We start from the raw sequence: 18,878 nt of genomic DNA on the forward strand, positions 1-18,878 counted from the left end.
TTTAAATACACGCAATTTTCGATTAATGGATAAGCACATAAATTTCTCTCGTCAATAGATCAGTGGGATCGTCTCAGAATGTTATCGATTGAAAGTTAACGTTAGCACAACCACCCTACCACCTCTCTCTCTCTCTCTTAAAATAATATAAGGACGAGCCCTGTATAAGTTTATCTATATGGTAAAAATATAATAATCCCTAGTTCACCTTTAGTGAAAGTTTAATGTTATAGTCCGACCATACCTCCCCGTTTGTTTGTACCCCCTACCGATTTCAATAACGAAAAACTTTAATGTGGTAAAAAGTGACAGAAGTTAGTCAATTCAGTCTTCGATTTATAATTTCTAACTGCCTGTAACTAGACACTAGCATCCTCCGCACCTTTCAAGCTTAATGGCATTTACATACTAACACCGCACCATATTGTGTACACTATGGGCGAGTCTCATTTCCTCAGACAAGATTGTGACGTTATTCATCCTATGTGGTAACTGCCATATAATTCCGTAAATTACCATCATGTTGAGAGTCTAGAATAATATCTCTTTGCACAAATGAAAGTAGATAGTAAACCCCTTGTTAAATCCACGGGAAAGGCAAATTTGAAGTTGTCATTCTTTTCCTTTGTTTGATTCGACATTGTAAATATCGGAAGCAGACGACATCATATTCCTTTTGTGTACAGTCCTGCTTAGATGAAAATGGACTTTTCCAGGAACTGGAAATGACTAGCAAACATGGTCGTCTTTTAAACTGAAAACGTCCGTTGGGAGTGAAACGCACGCAGACTAACTATAACGGTGTTAGGATCCCCCCCCCCCAGAATAATCAGTTTTGAAACTACAGATCAATAAATTAACTGATTAAGTTATGAGCATCTTTTATCGCATTTGTGCTTTTCGTATTTTAAATCGATAGTGGGTACAAACTAACGGGAGGTATATCCATACTATAATAAGCCAAGCTGTATAAGAGTTTGACCATGGCTATGGAAGACAGATGAACCCGCATGCGCAGATGGACAAAGTAAATCCCATCTACTGCTAACATATTGACATGGAAGACAGATGGACCCGCATACATAGATGGACAAAGTAAATCCCATCTTATGCCACCATACTGACATGGAAGGCAGATGGACCCGCATACATAGATGGACAAAGCGAATCACATCTACTGCCACCATATTGACATGGAAGGCAGATGGACCCGCATATATAGATGGATAAAGTAAATCCCATCTACTGCCACCATATTGACATGGAAGGTAGATGGACCCACATACATAGATGGACAAAGCAAATCCCATCTACTGCCACGTTATTGACATGGAAGACAGATGGACCCGCATACATAGATGGAACAAGTAAATCCAATCTACTGCCACCATATTGACATGGAAGATAGATGGACCCGCATACATAGATGGACAAAGTAAATCCCATCTACTGCCACCATATTGACATGGAAGGCAGATGGACCTGCATACATAGATGGACAAAGTAAATCCCATCTACTGCCACCATACTGACACGGAAGACAGATGGACCAGCATACATAGATGGACAAAGTAAATCCCATCTACTGCCACCATACTGACATGGAAGACAGATGGACCCGCATACATAGATGGACAAAGCAAATCCCATCTACTGCCACCTTATTGACATGGAGGTAAGAAAGAAAACATTTTGAACGGGTCACACCTCTTGACTACTTTTGAAGAAGTTAATTTTATTTGGGTTAACAAATCATGATTTAAAACGGGAACGTGCAGAATTATTTTCGGTGCGGAGGTGGACATGTAGTGGTCAGCTAATACTTTTTACAGACGTGGGCCAAAAGATCTTTAGAGGTTACTAGGCTAACACCGAAACCAGGGGCGTAGCTACCATATAGAAAGAGTATGCAATACATAGGGGCCACAAATTATCTTTTACAGTAGAAATTAGGCAGGTGTCCATCGGTAAGATTTGCATATGGATCCAAATATCCTAGCTACGCCACTGATTAAAATAAGGTACAAATTTAAAAAAGCTGTAATTTGCTGGCTGAACAGGGTTCAGAGATCTTTTCTCCTTTTTTACATTAAACTCACAGACTGCCCATTTACATTCAGAAGGAGTGGGAGCCTGAAATATTTTACCAAAAAATTACAATGTTCCAGCAGTCAAATAGACAATTATCTCACTCTGATTTTAGACACAATAAAACAACAACTTACTTACTTGAGGTAATAGAAAAAATATCTGGTTTTAAAGAAAAACAGTTATGTCCCCATCCCCTCTATGCACACCAAAATAAATGGTCCCCGAGCAGGCAGGTTCTAGTTCTCCATAGAAACACTATTGCTTAAAATGTAAAACTTTGTAAAGTTTATGTCACTTAACAAGTTTATACAGGTCAGATGATAAATTAATAATACATGACGTGTGTCCTGTCTCACTTTCTATGAAGCCCCTCGTGTTATTTGCCTATTTCGAAAATATGTTCATGCGAAGAATTCTTTGGAACTTAACTTTGTTTCATACTGAACTTATGGATAATTATTTTAAAACAGAAATCTTCAGGCAGCATTAATTTTGCTCTTCCTTTTTTTTAAAAAATACATTCTTATCACAATACTGCCATAGCGACATGCACACAAAATTCATGAAATTCTACTACAAAGGTGGCTAAAATGAACATACTACGAGAACCCAAAATTTCACAGCAGTGTCACATGAATTGATGGTAGAATACCCCTCTCAAATTCAACAATTTTTATTCTTAAGATAGCACCAAAATAGTGATATGTGATACTTCCAGGTGGTGCCAGATTACCCATTAAGCACACTAAACACATACTTAGGGCACCAGAAAAATTCAAACTAATTCTTGACGATAAAACTGAATGAACTATATATGCCCATTTTGATCTGCATGTAAGAGTATTGTGATTTGGAAAGACGGCAACACTGATATTTTCCCACCTATTTAGCTTTTAACATCGGGGTCATCTTTTTTTTAGTTTCACATTTTGTAGGAGGGGTGGGGCACCGTACTATTTTCAGTTCTTAGGGCCCTGAAAGACCTTAATCCAGGTTTTACGTAATAGAAGCATCACACAACATATTTTATATGTCCATCTCATGCCCTTTCTCCTACTGACCACCTTAACTGCAAATCTGCCAATAGCACAACCATGAAAAATGACATTGACCTTAACATTGGATTATAAATGTGTACCATGTGACATAACCTTACATCATGATTGACAAATGAACCCCATTTCATCTCGCTATCCTCGAGAATATGAGACCTTGAGCCTTGACAAAAAAATAGAAAATGTTGATCCGTCAAAACACAGGTTAAAATACATGTATCAATAAAAAATACATGACACATTAAAAAAAGACCAATTAAACACAAGTGTAACTGAACTACCTTCAATGAATTTCGAGTTATTCCTATACAGTGTGTATGTGCGATTTGGATTTTTAACATAGCTTTAACAATTTTTCAGTCATATCGCTACGATGACTGCAGTGTGGCAGTTTATAGTGATGTCCAGCAATGGGGGCATCATGCTGCAGACATGTAGCATGATGTACTACCCTGTCACATTATTCTGACACCAGACCGACCAGTCCTAACACTAACCTCTTAATGCTGAGCGCCAAGCAAGGCAGCTGTTAGTACCATTTTTGTAAGTCTTTGGTATGATTCGGCCGGGGATTGAACCCACAACCTCCCGCTTCCGAAACGGAGGCTCTAACCACTAGGCCACCGGAGCGGTCCTATACAGAGTAAGCTTCACGTTTGCATATGATCATTAACAACAGCTTCTGGATCACAGTGTAAACACAAAATTAGATTGACCCGAGACACGACTTGCCCTTACTGATAGATTAATGAAAGTGCTAAGTGACAACATCATGTCATGATGTACTGCTGTAGAGAGTGATGTGATTTCGATTTTTAACGTAGCTTTAACAATTTTTCAGTCATATCGCTACGATGTCTGCAGTGTGGCAGTTTAAAGTGATGTCTAGCACTGGGGCAGACATGATACATCATGTCCCACCCAGTCACATTATCCCGACAACAGGCTGACCAATCCTAACACTAACCTCTTAATGCTGAGCGCCAAGTGAGGCTGCTGTTAGTACCATTTTTGTACGTCTTTGATATGACGCGGCCGGGGATCGAACTCACGACCTCCTGCATCCCCAGCGAACGCTCCAGCCACTGGGCCACCGGAGCAGTACTGCTGCTGTAGAGAGATCCCTAATGACGTCATCAGCAGTCATATATGTGGTATGCTGGCATATTTGTCATTGATTTTATATGGTGTTTGTTAGTTTAAATAAATTCATTAAATCTCAAGATCCTGTTTTTAAAAACAACACATACATACATACATGCATACATACATAATTGCATACATACACACATACCTAGCTACCTACCTATATACACACATGCATACATAGAGCGCAAAATAATGCTAGTATCTTTATTTGTAAATTAAAAGTTGATTTTGCCTTAGTGTGCCTTGACCTTCAAGAGCCAAGAAAGTGGAAAATATTACACCCTTATTTTATGAATGTGATAAGGTTCATACCACGACTTCGATCAGATTCCATGTTACAGAACACGCAAAGTAACTGTAACATTGACCTTCAAGAAAGAATGGCTACTTACAATCTACCTTGGATAAATTTACAAAACATCAGTCAGCCATTAGGCTAGTTTCTCGCAGAATTATGTTGGAAAAATTGTATACAAAAACTGCACTAGTGTCCATACACGCTTATTCCACATTTTCTTCAAGATTTATGTGGGCAGTGTCACTTGTAGTTTTCCCACTGGATGATTGCTTGTGTAACCATCAAATTCAGTGCAATCCAAAGTGTGATACAGGAAAATCCCTAGAATTAAGCAAAAGACATGGCAGAGCATGTCATCACGACATTAACTATATTGTAAGTGTATACCGGTGGTGGTGGTGTAACATTTTCAAATGTACGAGCCATAGTCAATTTCCAATTTTGAGGGCACAACCCAGGTTCTGTGCTGGGGATATGTCTAATTTTGACTCATCATGACCTTCAAACCTATAGACTGGATATCTCAACAGTTTCCAATGATGATCCAAGAGCAAGTCTCCTTACACACAAGACCACAGAGTGACAGAGTGTAACCCACAAGTCCATTGCAAGACTAATGGCCTAGAATACGACACAACCCAACTTTCCTACAAGACTTTGAATCTTTGGAATTTTTTTTTAAAAATCACTCGTCACAGAAACCGATCCCATCCAAAGAGTTGCAATGAAAATTTTTGAACTACTACGTGTATATGCATCTAAAGACTACCCAAGTCTTATCCCCTAGTTTCAAGTTTGTGCCCTTAATAATGTGGAAAATGGAGGGACGGACCAGGAGACATTAATACAGAATTCCCCCCTTTTTAAAAGTTGCATGGGATAACAATCATTTTATTTTTATTTTACTGACTGTCGATGATACTATGAAAAGGTTTCAGATACTATCGTTACCAGGATATAAAAAATATTTGGTTCACAAAGTACACCTTTTATTAAAGAGCTTGCATGACAGAAATAAAACAATTTTATATTTCTCTGAATTTAATGACTACAAAAATTGTCCATACTAACAAAACCAATATTTTAATTTTCAACACTAATTATACTTTGATTACTTCTATATGCAACGCAAGTCCATCAAACCAAATGTCAAATGGTCACACACACACACACATATATAGTTCAATTGTTATGACTTTAATATGAATGGTGGCGAGGTACATATAGCACAAATAATGAAAGGGAATAGGAAAACTGCAAACATTTTTAGCACCTTTAAGTTTATTATTGCAATTACTGTATTATTATTATTATCATCATCTTCATCCATCCATCAAATTATAAATATTATTATTACCCAATTTTCTCAGTTAGAAAACTAAAGCTTTTACAGTTTGTTTTTTGTGTGAAGCCATCACTGGGAGATTTCATTTTATTTGTGATAGCAAATTTCTTCAGATTACTAGGTATTGAAAGCCATATGAAGTTGGCCAAGTTTAAAATAGTATTCCTTCCATTCGGAAAGATACTGAAACTATCGTTGATATTATTCTACTGGACAACACCACCATTTTACATGAACACATTCATACTGGACAGCAACACCATTTTACATGCACACATTCATACTGGACAGCAACACCATTTTACATGCAACCATTCATACTGGACAGCAACACCATTTTACATGCAAATATTCATACTGGACAGCAACACCATTTTACATGCAAATATTCATACTGGACAGCAACACCATTTTACATGCAAATATTCATACTGGACAGCAACACCATTTTACATGCAAACATTCATACTGAACAGCAACACTATTTTACATGCAAATATTCATACTGGACAGCAACACCATTTTACATGCAAATATTCATACTGGACAGCAACACCATTTTACATGCAAATATTCATACTGTACAGCAACACTATTTTACATGCAAATATTCATACTGGACAGCAACACTATTTTACATGCAAATATTCATACTGGACAGCAACACCATTTTACATGCAAATATTCATACTGGACAGCAACACTATTTTACATGCAAATATTCATACTGGACAGCAACACCATTCTACATGCAAACATTCATACTGGACAGCAACACCATTTTACATGCAAACATTCATACTGGACAGCAACACCATTTTACATGCAAATATTCATACTGGACAGCAACACTATTTTATATGCAAATATTCATACTGGACAGCAACACTGGACTACCATTATTTCATCTTTGGAGGATGATGACTCCAATGGTTTAATAACCTTACTGCTGTCATTGGTAGGTCGTAAACGGGGTCCAAAAGATAATTTCATTTGTCTCATATCTATTTGATTTTTTTTTTTTAATTGCCTTTGACGCCATTTTCAGTAGAACGTTGACAGCATCTTGGAACAATGCATGGCATACAAATAAGCGAACAGAAATTGTGGTTTCTTTGCGTGACAAGGGTGCGCATAAAATAAGTTTCTCATGAGAATCACTTTAAAACCACGTGTTTATTTTATGACTCTTTCTTCGGTGTGGTAATATACGGTTCTAAAAATCCTGTTTCTACAATAGTCCAAGTTTCCTCTGACCCTTTCCACGCCTTTTATGATATTTAGAAATTTATGTTGGGGTGTAGGGTCAGAGTCCATTGCCTATTGTAAAGTTGGAATTCATCGACACCATTTGGTGTTGGCATAAGGTAGCCACTTACTAGCCGGCTTAGCAAACTATAACAACCGAGAAATACCTGCATGAAATAGCCACACTTAACATCACAATGGCACATGAATTTCAGACCAATAACACATTTTTATAAGTCTTCTGAATTGTACAAGTCTTCTGGTGGAAACTCGTCTGGTTGGCTCTAAATTAAAATGCAAGGTTGCATCTAAGATTTTATAAATGTGGGTACTTGCCACCACTGCATCTGAAAAAGGGGTGGCCAACATAGCCACAAGGGAAGGCCCTCCAGTATGGTGTAAAACAAAACTCAAATATATTCAAAAAGAGCAATAGCAAGTATAAGTGCATTAAATGTATCTCATGTCTTCTGTATATTATAGTATAACATTTAAAACTTAAATCAGTCTTATATCTAACAGCATTATATATCTACACACTAACCATTAAAGAATCAAACCGTAGACTGAAGATAGTGTCACTCCTCTGGCCAATCTTAAAATAGTGGCATGTACTTCCTGCGTGTCACGTGCTCAATTCTGATTGGTTACAAATCCATACCAAGAAAGATCAGAAGAGCACATATTTTCCTTTCATGTATGACAAATAATTTTTAAGGAAACGTCCAAAACTCAAATTGAATTCGGGAATGTATATATAATTTCTATTATATTTGTTTTCGTTTATTTCCAGTCATGGTCGATTTAGCTTCCAGTCTGAACTGAAAGAGTACTTTTTTTCTTGGCATTAGATGGACCCTTAGTTTCATGGCTGCAATCTTTAAGCACATCATCACTAGCATCATCCAATACAGGATTAGCCTGACGACGTGTTTGTTCGCTGTCAGTGTGCAATTGACAAACTTCTGCACCTTTGCTGTTGTTCGAAGTGTTATTGCTAAAATAATGAAAAAGGGTCAAAGCTGTAACTGATTTAGCCATTTAACATGTTGTCCAGCCAAGCCAGCCTCCGTATCAAACGTGTTCTGACCTTTGTTATTAACCAATCAGAACTGAGCACACGACACACAGAAAAAAGTAATGTATTTACAACTATACAACATATTTGGCTAGTGACAACTGGAACTTTACAGCATACAAAAATTATAAAATAATGCATTCTTAACGAAAAAATGCACACAAATCTTATTTATTGCGCGATTTTGCCTACATAGGATTACAAATCTTACAGGAAATCTTAAATTTTGCGGGGATTTGCACGATCACGCATCCCATATGCAATCCTGAAATGGCAAGAATCCAATATCCAGAATGGCAACCATGTCAGTCAGCTTGACAATCTATTCCCCCAACAAAAAAAAGTGAAAACAAACGCTTCTGGTTTAAAAAAATATATCACTAAGACCAGTTTTATTATAAGTAGCAAAAACAATATTTTCACAGTTCTTATTTTGTAAGACAGATCGGCAAAACTTTTATTTACAACCAATTTACTGCCTTGGAAATCACTGAAGAACCTATGCTGATGTGACAATCACCTCTAGAGTATTGATAACATTGTGGCTCCATGCTGGCTGATGTGACAATCGCATCTAGAGTACTGACAACATTGTGGCTCCATGCTGGCAGATGTGACAATCGCCTCTAGAGTACTGACAACATTGTGGCCCCATGCTGGCTGATGTGACAATCACCTCTAGAGTACTGACAACATTGTGACCCCATGCTGGCTGATGTGACAATCGCCTCTAGCGTATTGATAATCGTGTGGCCCCATGCTGGCTGATGTGACAATTGCCTCTAGAGTATTGATAATCTTGTGGCCATATGCTAGCTGGATGAGCAGCTCGATTTTCATTAGGACTTGGCATCACAGGAAGTCACTTTATAAAAAGTCTCCTAAAATCCCTTGCCCATTCAGATGGACTATCAACTAGCTTTCAGGATGACTGCTACAGAAGCAATGTTAGAGAACAGTTTGTCACCATCTTCATGTCGGACCAACGTGTGTGTGTGGGGGGTGGGGGCAGGTTGTTGCGAGAACTCCATGTTGACAAATCCATGACTAGTGGTAACAAGTTTCACTATTGCCACTATGGCAGTCACAATGAATATCCAAGTGGCATAAATTTAACTTGGGACCAGCTGGATTTAATGTGGGCAAAACTTAATGACAACCCGACAGTACTTTAGTAGTGATAACATGTTGGTGCCAAAATGACAGTGCCATACAACTGACCATCCCATAAACTCTCCTGCTCTATTACCAGTAGACCTATAAATAAATGGGTGTGGAATACAAATCTGGTTTCTCATTTCACACTTCATTTTGTAATGGCATGGGAACAGCGTTTTCTATTTGGATTTTTAACACATTATCCGGGCAACAGGCCAACCAGTCCCAACACTAACCTCTTAATGCCAAGTGCCTAGTGAGGCAACTGCTAGTAACATTTTTTATAAATCTTTCATACAACTTGGCCAGGGTTTGAACCTGCGACTTCCAAGACAGATGCCCAGTTAGGCTACCAGAGTGGTCCATGGCAAAAGAGGTATGTTATTTAATGCCAAGGCAATGGGCATGCAGTACCTTGTCCATGGACACGCATCAGTAGCCAATTTAAACGGATTCCATCTACCAAGGCATGTCATAGGGCAAGGTACCTTACTCCAGCTGCCTCAACATTACATAAACTACTCATGTTGTCTTGGCATAACACACCAAACATATCAAATCTTAAATGATGAAATCACACATTTGTTCTAGATGATTTGCATCTTATTTTCAATAAACAATATTTCATTATTTGCAATCAGCCAATCTGGATGTATACAGTAAACTGCAACATTACATATACCTGAATACCTACTTTAGTCTCAAGGGACCCAAGTGGTCTACTGCGCTCTCCATTACCGATCACTGCCATCTCACCTTGTCTGCGTGGGTTCGAGTCTCGGATTCAGCCAATGTGGGTATGCGAGAAAGCTTGCCAGTAGCTTCTTGTGGGTCGGTGTTCTTTCCCAGGTTCTTCCCCCATGTATAGCCTATTGTGTGCTGATAAATGGTGTTAAACCCTACAACAACTTCGTCTCATTTTTTACTTTTATCAAACTGCCATTTATTAAGCACAAGGAAAGTGGTAAAATCTCTAGTGTCTATACTAATTCAATGTAAAAGGTTTTCGTTCCAACAACTTGTGTACATTTAATTTGCATTTGGTTTTCTTTATATTTATTTTGTAGCTGACCTTTTCTAAAATCCAAGTTCATGTCTATCTGACCAGAGCCAATATATCCTCCGAGTGTGGGTTTAATATTAGGATCATTATCAACAGAAGTAAACACTTATCTTGGTCAGAGTCAAGAACATGGTCTACCATGTTTTTTTTAATTATAATATTAGAACCAAAATCTTCAAGAATGGAAGTCTCTATAAAGTTTTAAAAAAATGGCAATTGTGGCCTAGGTCAAGTAGAGGGTTTTATAATCTTGATTACTGGGAAAATTTATTCCCATGATAACATCGGGCAGAAATCATTTAGATTCTTGTATTCAGATTCTGATTTGGGTGAAATTGTTCATCGTTTTTGGAAATACAAGCTCTACAATATCTTGTAAAGACACATCAACTTGGAATTATATTTCACTCAAACATGGAAACTTTGGATTATATTACTGTGATTCAACAAGACTTGTCACATTACATGAAGGTCATTAGTACATTAGCACATTAGAGACTACTTGCCACTACAGGTACATCAACACATCGGCATTGAAAATTATTTGAAATACCACTAAAGTCTATTCCAAAGTTTTGTCACATGGACTTGTGTTAGTAATTCTATGATTACTTGATATTTAATTCAAAATTCACTTTGCATTCTCGGGAAATAAATTTGTTGCATTTTACGAAGTAGCTGCTTCTTGATCTTTTTTTATTACTTATTTTAAGACCATAATGTCATAATACAGTACACATCCATCATGGTATGAAATCTCATGGTTTGTTTATTCCACAGCATTTTTGCAAAACAGCATGGACTCGAGATATTGTCCCTCATCCCCACTCCTGTGAAAAACAAATTCCATGTTCCAGCTCATTCTAGGTTAAGCAGATATTATTCAAACATGCCAATTTCTTAAAGTGACTTGAGAATTCGATAAACTTCTTTGGAAATATTGTCCCCAAAAAAGGACGCAGACCACAAGGTAAAAATTCTGCCAAGACGGCGATTTGTCCCAATAACTTCAATTAATGGGCTATCAATACCTTTCACAACTATAAATGCATTAACCACTCAAAGCACAACAATTTGAATTCTCTTTATTCAGTAATAGAATGAACATTTACTTTTCCTTATTTTGAATATAAAGTTCCTGAGTTCGTAAACTTAAAACAGATCTCTTCTGATTGGAGCTATTAAAAAATTGTGTTTCTTGACTGAATCTAAATCAACTTTTTAATTAACAAAACAAATCTGACTTCAGATCTTTATGAATTTTTTTTTATAACAAGTTATATTTTGTATCTTGCAAGATCTTTAAAGACTGCAACTTAAAAGGTCCAATTCTTTAAGACTTCAATGCAATACTGAATCCAATTTTTGTCATTTTTTGCCTTCATTTATTTCTTTGAAAGCTGTAATCAAGACAACACAAGCACAAAAAATGTCAAACAAGGTTATCCTGGACTAATCATTACACTATGTAACCTACAACTAGTAGTTTTTGAAATCCCCAAGGAAGTCTGCAGCATTGTAAGTTGGGCCAGTTATATTAAATTCCTTGGCAAGCTCCAGAAGTTTCTGCTTGGCTGAAAGAACGTCATTCTCCATCACAGCTACATTGGCAAATGGCTCCTCAAAACCATCTTTGCCAATATCAGCATGTTCATCAAACTGGTTAAAGTGGATGATGCCCTTCGACTCGAGCTCTTGGCGTCTGGACAGGGTGTCGGGGTCATTGAGCATGTGGCTGTGGAGAGATGGGATGCACATGACGCCCATAAACTGTCCCTTTGGTTTCCGCTCTGGGCAATATGGTCTGATACCACAAGAAACCAAGAAAGCGCACATAACCAAGTCCACTGCGTAGAGCTTCTTTATCCAGTCACGGAGATAAAAACCGCCCATTCTGCCATTGATCTCCACCAATTTGGGTCCTGTTGAAATCATCTTCATTTCCACATTGAAGACTCCATTCTCCAGGCCAATTTCAGTGCAGCATTGGTAGGCAGCAGTAATAAGCTGTCGTTGCTTGTCATAAGGGAGGGAACTTGGCATGCAAGCAGCAGTCTCTGTAAATGTCTTGCCTCTGGTTGGACCATTGTCAGAGACAAAGGCTGCAACAAGTTTTCGTTCAAAGATGACAACATCAACATCATGCTCAGTGCCTCCAATGTATTCCATCACCATGACAGTATTACCATGGCCAAGTCCAATGCCAAAGTAGTCTTCGTCCTTTTGGAAAGTGGAATTGAGTTCCATGTACTTTTCTTCTAGCTCCTCTGCACTCTTCACCAAGGCCACACCGACGGCGCTGGACCCATATTCCAATTTCATGATGAGAGGGAATTTACGCACCTTTGTGGCATTTTCAAGGTCAGCCCTGCCTCCTATGGATGTAAACCACGAAGTGTACAAATAGGTTCTTGGGAAGTGGGGGATGTCTGCAGTTCTTTTCCTCAGTACAGAAAGTGTGGAGCTCTTGTTTTTGGCATTCATGGCTCCCCTCACACTGGGTCCTATTGAATGATAAAAAAATTGTTTGATACTGATTATTTACAAAATGAAGATTAAAATAAGCTGATAAACAAAATCAAATAAACTCACTGCAATGCCAAAACCTTGATACATTTTTATTGCTAGTCTTACCATGGCTCTGAATGCAAGACAAAAAGACAGATGCATACGGTTTACTCTATTCATGATCTACACAAGGCCAAAGTTCAAAAACACTTCAACTAAAATGTTATGCGTCTCCTAGAGCTATTGGCAAAGGGTGCAATACGAAAGGTCCTGCTAACTACAATTTGTTTGGCATGGCCTTCAAACCTTTAACAGAACTCATATCTGAGTTGCAAATGAGTATTCAAGTGTCACAACTGCTCCAAATGATGAATGTGGAATGCTCAAGTCCGAAGTATTTCAAGGTCTTGGCAATATCAAGCTGGTCAAATCTGGTTGGAATTAACAATCTGCAATAAAGCAAAGCTGCAGAAACAAAAGACTGAACAAGACTGGCCATCTGGGCTCGAACTTGTAATGTGCAGTGCTGAAAATTAGTCCAGTAATGGGTATTGGGGACAATAAACCCTAAATAATGTCAAAAGATGCGGGAACTCGATCTTGTTCAAAGTCTCAACAACAAAGCCACATACAAAAATCGTGAAATCCAAGAACAGATGGTAATGTTATGCTGCGAAAACAAAGTGAGGCAGATGGGCAATCAGGGGCCAAAACTCCTGCAAATGCTGTATACGGAACACGAGCCGCCAAATGAGAAAAGTACACGATTCTGGTTACACAAAGGACCCTATTTTTTTAACTGCCAACCACAAAATTTTTTGTGGAGAAAAAGATTAAGAGATTAACTCAAGTTAAAATTCAGAATACAAATGGACAAACTTGATGAATGGAGAGGTAGCTCAATGAACAGGCAACTACAAAAGGACTCAACAAATTTTGTAGTGTCATGCAAGATTCTAAATACATGCCAATGCAAATAAACCAGATCTGCATGCATGCTGAATTTAATGATGCAGTCATTATGTCTTGTATTTAGAGCATGTATGCACACACATACATATATTACAAACCTTGATACAATCTTGCAAGCATCTGTTATCGACAGCAGCAAATTTATTCTAACACGATCCATTATAAATCCTATTCAGTACTGAATTATGAAGACCTGGAGACATTTTTGTTCCATTTACAAATCACAAATAGTTTCCCTCAAGCAGTCCCTCTGTAACGAAGCCTACCATGAAAATTGGTTTTCCCAACCCCCAAATGCAAGTCTTCATAAACTGGCCATCTCTTTAAAGACCACAATGTTCAGTCCAGAGTATCTGGTTCTATTAAATTTCACTCTGGTATATTTATCTATGATTTTCAGAACATTATGCTGGGTTTACACTGAAATCTGGAAAAACAAAAGTTTCATTTGGAAATGCAGCTCAATTTCAACCCTAAATGTACATGTAAACTAATAATTTCAGTAAAGTATTTCAATAATTCTCACCTGTCAAGTTCAACAGGTTGCACATTTTAGCTGCTAGTGGAACACAGTCTTCCCAAAAGGTCAGGCAACCATCAACCCTCATGTTCTTCTTCCTCAAGAGTTGGTAGATCTTAACAGCATGGTCATCATCGTGGGAGTGATCTGAGAAATCATAGTGCATGAATTCTGACACTTCTTCGGCAGCAAAGTGGTTGGGATTAGCCTCAACCAGTATCACCTGTAAAAACAGAAGATAACCATGGACGTTGTGATCCATTTTTCTCTCTTCTCCGACACAAATATTTACTTTTTCTAACAAGACATGAAATCTGATGGGTATCTTAGCAAGGGTGCACATCCCAGACCTGCCAACCCTTACAAGTCCATCTCAGTGAGGCAGTTGAATTTTTTCTGTCAGATTGACCCATTTTCAGCAAGGTGTAGCAAAATATCAATATCGTAAAGCTGGAAAACAAAATTAAAAGTTTGACGCATCGATGATAAACATTATGTTCAACTAAAAAAAGTTTGAAACATACGTGTAGACTTTACCACTAGTACAGTTGCACAAACTCTAGTTCCAAACCCTATGCAGCTCAATGGCTTGTTGCTATCTCTCAACTTACGTAATTATTGGAAATTCTTTTACATTTCACATGACGACGGCAATCTTATTTCCCGCCACAAGACATACTCAAATTGGCATGTGATGTTTAATAAATGAAATGGTGTCCATTTCCAGCTTTTATTCACAAGAAACTGAATACTCCTTTTTATTATTCTGTGTTGATTATTAACCCTTTCATCAGTATGGACCGGTTTTCCGGTCCAAGGGAAGTAAGTTCGTAAACACTATGTACCGCTTTACCGGTCTGGGGCAGTGTTCTTCTCTAACGTTACGGCACCAGACTATATAAATTTTGGGATACCTCTAACAACTTCCTACTTGTAATGTAGATATTATATTTGGATTATCTCGTGAGTTTAGCTTGTATACAACTAGAAATATCGAACAAAGTTGGCACTTTTAATGAGTTTTCCGAATGGTGAAATTTGTATACAAAATGGCGGAGTTCAAAGAAAGTGAGTGAAGTGTTAGATTTTGAATTAGCAGGATTTTACCTGTTTCGACCTAGTAAAGTTGGACGAAAATAAGAGAAGGCGTCTGAAGAGGCAATGGAATACACTTGTGGGTGACAGTGATGACGAGGAAGAGGACTTTGAAGATTTTGAACCAGAGGAAGTGTATGCTCCACGTAATTTTGTTTGGATGAAGTTGGAAAAGCAAAGAGATACGTTTCAGTTTTCTGAGAGAGTTGAACCCACCCGAGTGTTAGATGGCTCCAGGAGAGCTTTGGAATTTTTTCAAATATTCTATTCAGAAGAAGTTTTTGGAAACATTGTTTAACGAATTTGAATGTGACGATCAAACGTGCCAGAGGCAATACAGGTGTGTGGACCGATCTCACCTTGGATGAAATCAAGGCATTTTATGGAATTTTAATTTCTACCTGTCATATACCTGAAAGAAAGACTTGTGTTGCTGCTACTGGAATTATTCAGGAGTACAACTAGGGCCAACTGAACAAGTTTTCTAAGAAGTAAATAGATAATTACTTGTATTTTACCTTTTGTGTTACCTGTTTGCACCTGTATTTTAACAGTTGTAATAGATATGAAGATTCTAGTAGTCATAAAATTTGATTTTTAACTTTGATTTCGACACCTAATCCAGCCAGATATCTTTAAAATTGGCGAAGTTATGTTATTTCAAAATCCACAAGTCATTTTGCTTTACAACTCGAAAGTTACATAGTGTTGAGGACTCTATGCCCCCAAAGTTACTTAGTGATGAAAGGGTTAACACATTTCTAAATGCTCGTTTTCCCTTCCATCTTAAACATGCATCTCTCTGGAAGCCATTTTTAAAAATTATATAATCAACAGTTTCATCACGTAGATGCTTCGCATGAACAAATAGGTGTAGTTTAAAACATTCGGGGTTTAGTTGTAAAGTTAATCTGGTTCCCTGACTAATTTCATTAATTCTAAGATGAAACCAGTACCAAATAAAACAATGAACCAATTATCCAGATTTTTTGGCAGCAATCATTTTTCCATAGTTTTTGCTAGTATGTTGAAGTCCATATTTTAAGGGGAATTTTCATATGACTTGCGGCAAAATCGTACGAGTTGGCGGTCTGACATCCACACGGAAATCAAAAGCATAATCGGAAGTGACAAATGGTCTACTTTTCACTTTCAATAAACAAATGCAATTCAAGAAGAAGATTAAGTCTCAACTAAACTGGATATATTAAGTTATGTTGGTCACGAGTCTCATCACAATGTTAAATATTTTAGTTTGGTGGGGTTTTTTTTTTTATATATGCAAGAGTAGTAAATACTACCACAAAAAATATATAACTGCGTTTTGATGAAAACACTCAAGATGATTGCAGGAAGAAAAATTATTTGGACCCTTACTTTAACTCCCATATCCTGGGCTGCGGGCCAGATGAAGGCTTTGCTGAAGCCTCCGGCTCCAATCACGAGAATTTTCTTTCCAGCCAGGACGTATTTCTGTGATCTTGCAATCATAGTTTGGACCCATGGGCCAACTGATATGCCTTTTTCTACATGATACAAGTTCTCGTAAATCTGGCAGTTGATGGTACAATCATGGCTGTTCACTTCAATGCCAACTGGAGTCAAGACACCGTTTCTTCTGGTGATCACAAAGTCAATGCCTAAAAGCCACAAAGTCAATTTTAATGCACACTATTTTATTTTCCACCAACATAGCGATCTTCGCCATTTTACTTTCCTACAACACAACGATCATTTTTTCTATGCTACTGTTTATGGCTGGTAAGGAGGATAACAATCAAATGAAAGGCAATTAGAAATACTGATCATGTTTAGGACATGAGGATAATTTTCAAGTATTGGGACCAACCATGAAACTATCTGGGTTGGGATAGAGACCTATATTTTTACAAGCAAATTCCAGCCATAATAGCTTGAGAAAAAAAAATAACGTATAGATATGGATGGAGCCTTATTTTTGATAAATTACTGCCCTCACAGTTTGAAAAATAAAAATAAAAAAACATTCATGCTCAAGTCTGTTAGAAAATTAACTATAGATCAGATTTAAAGCTGCCAAAGTAGGCAGAGGTTAATTTTTTTTTTTTTGAAGTAGCTGGGTGTAAAGTAAAAGCAGCCAGGTAAATCACCCAGCTCTTGGCTGATAAGGAAGCTCTCTATACCCATTCTCAAGGTCAATACAAAATTAAAAATATCCTGGTTTAAAAGAAAATCCCTGCATTTAAGCACCCCCTTCCCCAACGCAAAAGAGGCCCTGGGTGACAAAGTGTTCCAAGGTGTGCACATTTACAGACCACACGTGCATCTTGCCTTTGTCTGCACTAATCTTGATTCCAACATGGTTATAACAGAAAGGCTACCTGTAGCTTCCCATGGGTTGGTAGTATTTCCCAGGTACTTTCTCTGCCAAATGCATATACTATCTGCCATTTACAGCCTACCACATGCTTAATAATGGTGATAAAGCCACAAAACTTCCAGATAATTAATGGTCAAGGCATTGTGCATTTTTAGTGTGTGCATGTGTGTGATCTTGATTTTTAAGTCGCTTTAACAATTTTTCAATCATATTGTAGTTATGTCTAGCACTGGAGCATCATGCCAGACATGTAGCATGACATCCCTCCCAGTCACATTATCCTCACACCAGGCTGACCAGTCTCAACACTACCTCTTAATGCTGAGCACCAAGTGAGGCAGTTTATTGCCATATTTTAAAAAAGTCTTTGGTACGACTCGGTCGGGGATCAAACCCATTTTCTACCGCATCCGAAGTGGATGCTCTAACCACTAGGCCACAAGAGCGGTTGTGCTTTTTTGGATTTTTCATGTAGCTTTAACAACGTTTCAGTCATATCGCTGTGATGTCTACAGTGTGGCAGTCTAGTACTGGGGCATCAGGCGCAGGACATGTAGAATGATGTCCCACCCAGTCACATTATCAGGACGACCAGTCCTAACACTAACCCCTTAATGGTGAGCACGTAATGAGGCAGCTGTTAATACCATTTTTATAATTCTTTGGTATGACTTGGTCAGGGTTCGAGTTACTGTATGCTGTAAGCTTGATCAACTTTTAGTATTTGGTTCAATACTGGGATAAAGCAATCAGCTATCCATCCTTCCATATCTTAAACTATTCTCCCGTTTATAAATGACTCATCATACAGATCATATGCAAAAGAAAGAATAAGCTTAGATAAGCTTCAGAGACTACGAATTTATCTTTAAAAGTCAATAAAATTGAGCAGAATCTACCATCAATACATTTTGGGAAGCAGTGTATTTTCTGTATCTC

At 37.8% G+C, this 18,878-nt stretch overlaps 1 protein-coding gene across 1 annotated transcript in view; it reads right to left on the reverse strand.

Moving 5' to 3' along the window:
• Positions 1-11,554: 11,554 nt before the first annotated feature.
• Positions 11,555-18,878, reverse strand: part of LOC149789614 (carnosine synthase 1-like) — a 28,772-nt gene continuing 21,448 nt past the window's right edge. The window contains exons 10-12 of the mRNA XM_089971638.1: positions 16,958-17,220; positions 14,492-14,708; positions 11,555-12,989 (exon numbers count right to left, since the gene is read on the reverse strand). Of these exons, the coding sequence (XP_089827764.1) occupies positions 11,965-12,989; positions 14,492-14,708; positions 16,958-17,220 (1,505 nt within the window). The 3' untranslated portion in view covers positions 11,555-11,964. The remainder of the gene's footprint in view (positions 12,990-14,491; positions 14,709-16,957; positions 17,221-18,878) is intronic.

This window comes from Sinohyriopsis cumingii, chromosome 10 (genome assembly GCF_028554795.1).
Source record: "Sinohyriopsis cumingii isolate HCF-2022 chromosome 10, ASM2855479v2, whole genome shotgun sequence".
Lineage (NCBI taxonomy): Eukaryota > Metazoa > Mollusca > Bivalvia > Unionida > Unionidae > Sinohyriopsis > Sinohyriopsis cumingii.